Genomic DNA, 10,155 nt, shown 5'->3' on the forward strand with positions numbered 1-10,155 from the left:
AATTAGCTTAATATATATTTTATCCTCTCCTTCAATTCTATCTCTAATTCCCCTTTATTCTCTCCACTTTCCTATAAAAATAGGGCCATAATTTATTAAGATTTGGTTTTCCAAATCAAACAATATTTATATCTATAGGTGTGATTTCAAGTAGAGAGGGGAATAATGGGAATTCGATGTTTACAATATATTAATGACATTTTCCACTATTGTTAAATAATCTATTCTTAAATAATAATTTGTTGTTAAATAATCCATCAGTTATGAAAATTATTAAAAAGTTTTGGAAAATAATCTACCAAAAATTATGAAATAATTATTTCAGAAATAATCCATCATTTAACAAATATTAAATAATTTAATAATCTACCAAAAATTAATAAATGATCCATTATTTAATAATCTTTGGTTATTTATAAATGTTTAAAATTTCAATGTTTAGCATAATTTTCATTGATCATTGTAATTTAATAAATTTTCATTAAATTTTTACAATAATAATTTATTGATAAAAGATATTACTAATTAGCATAAATTACTAATCTCTATAAAATCATAATTATAGTTAACAACTATCAAATAATTTAGGGAAACTCTTTAACTATTAATCCATAATCATTTTTTAAATAAGTAATTAAAAATTAAGAAATTAATCTATGAAAAAAAAATATTCTCCAAAACTATTTAAATAATAATTCATTATTATTATTCAACTAAATAATTTATAAAAATTTTAAGAAAATTAAATTAGGAAATTAATCTATCAGAAATTGTTTCATGATTTTTAAATAGAAATCCATTATTATTATTTCAATAAATAATTATTAATAATTTAGGAAAATTACTAAGTCTATTCACACCGATCTAGACCACTTGGTTAACTTCGACCATACTTGGTTTTACATTAATTAACAACAAACGGTTTACTTTTAATTAAAAATAATGTAATTTACCAATTTACTATAATTACATTCACTTTGGTTAATGGTAAATAATTTAGGCTTAAAAAGTAAATTATTTACATTAATCTATTGTTATTGTAAATAATTAATTTACTATACATTACTACTAATCAATAGAAATTTCAATAATTTCTTAGAAACTATCATAAAATATTGTAATTTATTGTTAGCTAATTTATTATTAGTTAATTAGTTACAAAATAAAATTATTAGAATTGTAGGGATGACAACTTTCCCTGTAAAAATAGGGCCCTACCTTTCCCCACCCCGAAAGAAGCAAGTTTTCCCAAATCTTAAATGGGGATGGAGTAGAGATGGGGTGGGGACAGGGAAAATATTTTTGCCCCAAATTAGGGATGGGGTTTGCATATAATTCTCCGGAGTCAATGGTAAATTAGTAAAATATTCATAGATTTAATATTGATTTTTAAAATATCTTTAGGTTTTTCTCATATTCTTATAATCCTAAAATCCCATAATTTCATTTATAAAATACCCCTAGATTGTCATAATCCAATTCAAAATACCCCAAATTACCATAATCCTATTTGTAAAATATCCATAAATTATATTTTTTTAGATGGTTGCCTCATGGTAGAAAAAATTTGGAGATTCTACATTCTCGATGGAAATTGGATGCCTCACCCTGAACCCTACCCGCCATTGCAGTCGAGGTAGGGATGGAGTAGAGGGACACGTGGCAAACAACAGGCTCTGCATGGCCTCCCATGACGAGCACAGAACTACCCTAGAGCCTTGGCCAAAAGCCACCTTGGCACCCATCACATGTCCCAAAAAATTAAGAGCACCACAACATCCTCTATGGATGTTTAAGGGCATGCTACACAAGGTATTGCTCTCTTATGCTTTTAGCTTTTGCTTTCTTGCTCTCCTTCTCTTCAGTTCTTCTTAACTACAACCAATTTGTCCTAATTAGCTCGGCTTAGCTGACATCCTCTTCCCTTTATTGACGAGCGTTAGAGTGCTCCTCCTTGGGGAACCATCTCAGGGCCTCTGACTTTGGCTTTTGTAGGTCATCAAACTCTTATCAATTCATCCGGCATAGTTCATCCAACTTGGCTTGTCCAGCTCAGCAAGACTCCTATTTGCTCATCCACTTCAATTCAAATAGAACCACCTCATTTTCACTATTGCCATTGCAATTTCTCCCTAAAAATCTAGATTATTCACTTTTGCCATTGCAATTTCTCACTTGGCCTATCCAGCTCAGTAGGACTCCTATCGAATTATTTACATTTCTTAGAACAATTTAGATTAGGAATAACAATTGAACATCTCCAAAAATACACTTCCAAATATACTTAAAATTGTCAATGGCTTGATTATGGGCTGGCTCAATGTAGACCCAGTTCCAACCTAATAAGAAAATAGAGTTGAAGTCTCAAGGAGGAGCTCACATCTATTGCAACTTTGGTCACAAAACTCCCTCAGGCCACAGACACACCAACAATGAAAACTATTTTTTGTTTCAATCGTTTAAGAGAGTTGATGAGGGATAATTTGGCCCTCCAATGACAATACAACACGTGGCATCGAAGAATAGCAGGATGACACCTCGGTACCATGTAAGCAGACCCCAAAAATACCTCGGATACCTCACGACTACATCATCGACCTTGGAATAACCTGGTAAGTTGAACTACGACCAACTAGTAGAACCTCAAGTCGGCGTAGGAGGCGATCTGCTCCCACCGACCTGACTCAAACTTAGATTAATAATTTGTTTTACATGCCTATCACCTTCGAATTTCCTAGGATCACAGTGCCACGTAATCCCTATCCAGAAGCAAGCCAATTATCTTCGATCTCTTTGGGATCACAATGTCATGTCAACAGAGTTCATCTCCTCAAGCGGAGCTAGAGAAGCTCTATTGTCTTACACGGAGTCCATCTCCATGTGTGAAACCAACTCCAAGTCAAACAGGTTGATGACCTCAGACACGATTCGTGAGGCCTACGGTAACTCACCTATATAAAGGCTTTGCCTCCAACTTCTTAACGTATGCGCAACTTAGCATTCAAACTCTCTCTCTCTCTCTCTCTCTCTCTCTCTCACGAATCTCCAATTCGCTGACTTAAGCATCGGAGTGTCCACCCCGAGTAAAGCAACCCAGACACTCAGATACTATTTTCTTGTAGCTCAATCGTGCGACCTGTCTAGTCCAACGTCCGAATTGTCCTCCAGCAAAGAGCTACCAGATCATACAGCATCAAGAGTGGGTGCAACTGCGACCAGCAGCAAATAGAAAAAACATTTCCTACAACAATATTGCATACGACCAATGAAATGCAAATACAGCAGTGCTTGAAATAAACTACTAATTCTTTTATTCTTCTTTCTTAAGGGAAAATTCTCGATTAGTACATGTACTTTAAAATGCAACAATTCAATACCGGATTTTCAAAATGTGTCAATCTAAGTACTTATTGTTAACCAGTCGTTAAGTGGCATGTCAAAAGATACAAATGCCCTTCAAGTGTCATCAATGTTTTTGATCCACCATTGACCCATATGATTGGACCATTCAACCCTGGAACTGTCCAAGCAACATGTTTACCCCAAACCCGATTCCTAGCCAAAAACCAATGTTGAATTGGTTAATAACCCATTGTCCCGGGCTGTCGAACCGTCAACCCAAAAAGTAGTGGCTAGAACAATTCTGGTTCTAGGTCATTTTTTAGAACATTGACCACAATTGTAAACTAAGGCAATATTTGGCATTGATGATGATTCCTCTTTGCCGATTATCTAAAAATCACCAATTTTTGGAATCAGTGATTTTTGAGAAATTATTTAATATCATTTATGCCATGTATGCAATTTGTTTGGTACTGATTGTCAAGGATGATAATTTTTCCTTGGAATCATCTTTTTCTTTGAAACATGTCGGATGTGATGTCATCTTCCAAAAATCGGAATCACCTAAAAATTTGGAAATCACTGAAAATGGTGATCCCTAAAGATGGGCCAATTTCAAGCATCATTTTTCTACCTATTTTCCAAAAATCACGAAAATCAACCAATCAAAGAGATAGAAAATCACCAATTCTTCTTTATCCCATATGGCTCTGACGTGGCATCAATTTTTGGTAAATTGGCATCAATGCCAAACATCACCTAAAGTAAATCTATCTATATGGAAGGGTTTTTTCTTCTTTTATCTTTGGTTTTTTGTCTATTTTAATTTAAATACCAGTCATGTATCATAATTTATTTCACTTTTTATACATCATGATCACCTAAACATTATAAAACAGTCAATGAATGTTTTTTTGTAATTATTTCTAAAAAAAATTCCCTAATTCTCAATCACTTCTTCAGGTTGAGTTGGTAAAACTAGGGCAGCGCAAAAGATTTGAATATAAATTCTGACTTATTTCTATTTCAAATTTTAGCTTATTTTATTTGATTGCAATACAAATGAAGTAAATTAAAACATGAAGCAAAATAAAGTAAAACACAAAACAAAATTAAAAGAAAATTTGTATTTTTTTTCCATTTTACAGTCCCATGTATTTGTACTAATGCAAATAAAATTGTACTGCAACCAAACACACCAATTAATATGCACATAAGAACTTACTTGTTAGCATGGTTAAAACAATAGGTATTTTTTATGCTCAGAATGGTTGAGGACAACACTTTCAGTTTACCCCTAAGCCAAGGTGTGGAGCCGAGGTGCGAGGTACTCGAGGCCCGAGGTGGCCAAGGGTGGTAGATCAATCCTATAAAGGTAGAGAACACGTCAAAGGCCCTGGGTTGGTATCCGAGGCGGAGACTCCAACGTCAAGTTAGTACATCAGTGCAAGGTGACCAAGGTCTGAAGTACGAGGGCTCAAATAAGGTCACAAGGAAGGATAAGAATCTCAAAGAGAGCTTGAGAGTCTTTAAGTTTTGAATCATTTACCTTGGAGGGAGACACCACCTATTTATACTTGAAGCCGCCAGGTCATGGCTAGACCTGTTCATGGGCTGGGTGGCCTAACGGGCCGACCCAGCCCGTCTCGGCCCCCAGACGGGCTTAAGCATGTGTTTTAGCCCATAGGCTTGACCTCGGGCCTAAAATCCCGAGCCCATCTATTTTACGGGCTGGACTTGGGATTTGTTAAAAAAGCCCAGCCCAAGCCCGACTTTTCCTAAACTACCTAACCCTAACCCTAAATACTTAAAATTTTTCTTTTCATTCTCCTTTCTCACTCTCACTCTCAGAAGCAGCTCTCATTTCTCCCTCTCAACTCTCAGAACTGGTGAACCCAACTGCATCTGCGAACTCAGTCACCAACGGCCAACTCCACCAGAACTAATCATCTCTCTCTTTGGCAGTGATCTCTCTCTCTCTCTCTAACTGGCACCGTTTTCATCTTCTTTCTTCTCATTCTCAGTTCTCTCTTCTTAGAACTAGATCTTCTATCTTCTCAGTTCTCTCTCCAGTCGGCGCCACCAAAACCCAGGCGCACCGTTTTCATTCAGTGAACTCAAGCACCACTGCACCAACAGTTGGCACCACCAAATCTAGATCATCTCTCTCTCTCTAACCGGCACTATTGTCATCTTCTATTTTCTCACTTTCTGGGTTTATATTCTCTCTCAGACTTTTTGGAATCGACGAACTTCGGGCTTTTTTAAGGACCGGGCTCGGGCCCAAGTTTTATGCCCGTTGGTCGGGCCGGGCTCAAACTCGGGCCTGAAAAGTTTATGTTAATAAAGAGCAAAAGCCCAGCCCGAGCCGAGCCCACCCCGGCCTATGAACAGGTTTAATCATGGCAGAACTCAGACAGTTCGTACACGGGGAGGCAGCCATCTAAGGCCGCCAAGTGACCCGCGCAGTTGGTTCCACGAGGCCCGCAGAATTCAGCTTTGCGTTGGGCCCTGATTGGTTCTGCCCTGAGCCGCCCCCCGACTGGCACGTGTAGGCCCGCCATTGGACTAGCCAAATGCGCCTATATCATATATCTTATGTGTTTTCTTCTGATTAATGAATTTGTTTTTCGACCGTTAAGAAATTTAAAAAAAAAAGTAAAAAGCAAGAATCTTACCACTACATTACACTGCAAACGTTTGTTTTAATTTTTGGATAATAAATATAGAGTGCAAAGCCTTGTATTTTTGTATTGTTTTTATGTATTTATATTGTAGATATTTATATTTTGTACTCGTTCCACATTTGTATTTTTACTCCTGTAGACTCCTTCGGAGTGAGTACAAATGCAAGGTCAGAAATATTTTGCTATTCCACTCTTCCCAAACTAAGACTTCGTTGTAGCATTTGTGAAGTTCATGAATTCCCCCCAAAATATAAAACTTATTAGGAAGTGTCAACGGCAGCTACTGGGTCATTAGCAAATAGCAATCAGTAAGTGATAAAACTTTTGACAAGTTCTCGGTTCAAGCAAGTCAGGCTCCACGGAAAATGTGGAAGAAAACTAAAAAAAAAAAAAAAGTTGTCAGTGAACACTGGAACCAAAGCAACCTCTAAGTTGATTCCTTTCTGTTCGACCTTATGCCTCATTAATGTCAGAACTCATAAGCTACTGTCAATTGCCGAAATTAATATATATCCCCAAGTCGGGGTGCTTCGAACAGAAAAGCCCCATCTGAATTCTGAACTGTTTGAGAAAACCTCAGCCCATGCCCATCCAAACTGTTCAATTTGACATTTAATAGGAGGGTAAAAATGCAGCATTCCAGCCATTTTTCTTTGTTTTTTACTTTGACGACCTCAAAGGGTCCAAAGTCGTCGCAACTGTTTACGCAGGCAAAGGTTAAATAGAAGTCATCAATGAACATTGTAATTACAGTGTACCAAAGCGAGGTTTTTCTAATTAACAAGCTCAACGAAGAAAGAAGAAATTACATACTCAAGAAACAGAGCCTAAGACCAGAGAAGAAAAACAATATCAAAAATCAAAACCACCAGCATCGTCATACCCAGCATCGTAAGAAGCCGCATCAGAGACCATATCTCCGATCAAGAGCCCACCAAGTGCTCCTCCAAGCAACCCCGCTCCCAATCCCATCCCAAATTTATTCTTCTTCGGTGGCTGTTGTACTGGCGGATACCCGTACCCCGGGGCCGGTGGATAGCCGTACCCAGGCGCAGGCGGTGGATACCCCCCAGGTGGCGGATACCCATACCCAGGCACAGGCGGCGGATATCCTCCCGGCGGTGGATACGGCCCCGCCGGTGGTGGAGGATAACCTGCAACGCCGTGAGGCGCATACCCCCCACTCGGCCCCGGAGGTGGATAAGGCGCACTTGTCCCGGCAGGGTACGCCGTAACGGGTTCTTCTGCCTTGAGAGCCGTCACGGGTGCGGTGACCTTCTCGCCGAATTTATACGAAAAATTCAACGTGCCTTTGGGTTTTCCAGACGATTTCCTTACCTGATAGCTAACGAATTGGGCGGACTTCCCGTCTCCGGTGTTATCGAGGAGCTCCTTGACGGGTACATGGACTTGTCCGATATCTTTATCGCCGAGGCTTCGATCGCATCGGAGTTCAAAGACGAGCATCAGACGGTTCTGCTTTGCTGCCGCTTCATCGACAGTGAATTTCATGGGGAAATTCCAAGAGGGGCTCGTGCCACCGTCTTTATCGATGAAGGTTTTCTGCTTTGACCGCGAGTCACCGGAGAGGGAAACGACGGCATAAACGTCCATTTTGGAGAAAAGATTGACGTCCTTGAGATCTTTTGCAGAGATGACGGTGATATCCAAGGTCCGGTATTCCATGTTTGGATCAGACTTCAGAGAATTATCGACGGCGAAACGGATCGGAGAGAGAGAGGAAAGAATAGTTTCGGAACGAAAAAGAGAAGTCAGGTGAGGGTAGATGTATATAGACGCGGTTTTAGAGAAGGCACATTGAAGCTTCTTTCGCGGGAAACCGACTCGAACGGTTGCTTCTCGAATAAAAAATCCGGCGTCATCACTTTCTAGGTTTTAGCCTTGTAGATAAGACAAAACAGCCGCGTTTTTAACAGAATCTACCAAATTGCCCTTGTTAGGTCTGGATGGTTGGAGCCTTGGAGGACGGTCCAGGGTCCACCACCAGTCGAGATTCGAGAGTCCCTTGAAATTCTAGGTATTGATGTCATTCTGGAATCAGATAAGGGTAAATTTGTCTTATGAGTGGTGGTTGTCTTGTTGATGTAGAATCCGCGTACAAAGCGTGGGATCTAACTCCCGTCAACGCTCGTAACCACAGAATGGCCAAACTCAACCGCGGTTAAGGCAGATTGATAAATTTTTTCATTCTCCGAGGTGGCCGTGGCTACGATTCTCATTGACATTTGGAAACTTCGAACGCATTTAGATAGGTCGGTCCTACATCGTAAGACCTTGTCTCTTCAAATAACACGAATGATCCAAAGGGGAAACCGAATTTTAGGGGTGCTCATGGGACCGAACGATCAGTTTGGTTTCGGTTTTTTTCCAAAAATTCGGTTTTCATATCGGTTTATATATTGTATAGCGAAACATTTAAGGTAAATTTTTTAATTAAAAGTTTATTGGAAAAAAATATTTCTTTAAAATAAATAAAAAATTATGGAATAATAATTTATTTAATTTAACAAAAAAACAATAAATAAATAATTGTCATTGTATTTTTGTTTTATATAATAGCATAATTGTAAATAATTAATTTAATTTAATAAATAAATAAATTTAATAAAATAAATAAGATAGATAGGCAATCAAATGAAAGAGTAAATATATATAAATATATACACGATTCTATGTCTTACTTTTCTTGCAATAATAAGTTGTTATGTTACTAAATTATTAACTAATTAAATAATTTATTAAAATAAGTAAATAAATCAATAAAATTTTATGTATTATCAACACAAGATTGGTAAGCACTATCTCAAATTATTTAATTAATTAATTTAGTGTTATTAATAGGTCGGGCTAAACTATCGGGCTACCTAGTCCATGATCAAGTCTAGTTGGTATAACATGTACCTCTCCCATTCCAATAATAAATTATTTTTATTTATTTAGTTTACTAAATTAAATTAGTCATTTATTTATTTTAATAAATTAAGTAAATTATCATCCATCATTTTTTTATTTATTGAATTTACTAAATTATTAAATTAAATAGTAATTTATTTACTAGCAAATTATTTATTTATCTCTTCCTCTCCAAAGCCCAATGCCCCAATATGTAGGTCATCAATAGGTTGAGTCTGGTTTGAAATAGCCTACGCCAATCTCGTCCCAATAACAAATTAATTGATTGATTAATTAATTAAGGGTTGCCAACGGGCTAGGTCGAGTCTTTGGGCTATCCGGTCCACTCTTGGTTGGGCTTGGACAATAATTTGGGCTTAGAGGCTCAAGCCCAAAACACATAGCCTAAGTTTTTTTTTCTTTTGAGCCTGAGTTGTCAACAAGTCATCGACCTACCCAACCCACTCTTGGTCGGGCTGAATAAGAATCTAGGCCCTCTGACTCAGGCTCGGGCCCAAAACACCAAGCCCGACTTTTTTTTCGAGCTTGAGTTGTCAATGAGCTGTCAAGCTACCAAACCCAATTTGGATCGGGCTTAGATAAGAATTTAGGCCTTTAGGCTCAACTCAGGCTTGGGCCCAAAACACCAAGCCTGACTTTATTGGAACTGGGGTGCAAGCCAATGTTTTAAAAACCAAACTAGAGGTCAAACCATTTTTCCTCTAGGTCACAGGTCATTGGTTTGACCGTCAGGGTCAAATGGGTTAGGTCGTGCCACGTCAACCATATGGAAATTCAAACATATGGTATGTATAGGTAGGGATGGCATTTTCCCCATCCCCGATGGGGACCCGACTTCCCTGACCCAATGCGACCGGGGATGGAGATTGTTTAGGCGGAGTGGGGATGGGGATTGAGGTCCCCGCCCCACCCCGCCCCACCCCGACCCCGATTATATATGTAACGTTATTTATATCAAATATACTATTATATAATTTAATATATATATATATATATATATATATATATATATATATATATGTTTATCTGAAAACATTTCAAGGATTAGGGTCCCCATGGGGAACCCATCCCCGTCACGGATCGAGGATGAAGGACAAATTTTTTTCCCGACGGGGATCGAGGAGAGGGATGGAAGTTAATTTCAAAATCGGGGTCGGGGAAAGGGAATATAATCCCCACCCCATTGCCATTC

At 38.2% G+C, this 10,155-nt stretch overlaps 1 protein-coding gene across 1 annotated transcript; it reads right to left on the reverse strand.

The window, feature by feature from the left end:
• Nucleotides 1-6,746: 6,746 nt before the first annotated feature.
• On the reverse strand, nucleotides 6,747-8,041 carry LOC148861571 (protein SRC2-like). The gene has a single exon (XM_088984320.1). The coding sequence runs from the start codon at nucleotides 7,713-7,715 to the stop codon at nucleotides 6,882-6,884; it is 834 nt and encodes a 277-aa protein (XP_088840446.1). The 5' UTR covers nucleotides 7,716-8,041; the 3' UTR covers nucleotides 6,747-6,881.
• Between the last annotated feature and the right edge of the window lie 2,114 nt (nucleotides 8,042-10,155).

This window comes from Nelumbo lutea, chromosome 4, assembly GCF_056320005.1.
Source record: "Nelumbo lutea isolate HS-2025 chromosome 4, American lotus-T2T, whole genome shotgun sequence".
Taxonomy (NCBI): Eukaryota; Viridiplantae; Streptophyta; class Magnoliopsida; order Proteales; family Nelumbonaceae; genus Nelumbo; species Nelumbo lutea.

What these genes read in the sequence shown, in the direction of transcription:
- LOC148861571 (XM_088984320.1), bottom strand. Translation starts at nt 7,715, where the DNA reads ATGGAATACCGGACCTTGGATATCACCGTCATCTCTGCAAAAGATCTC.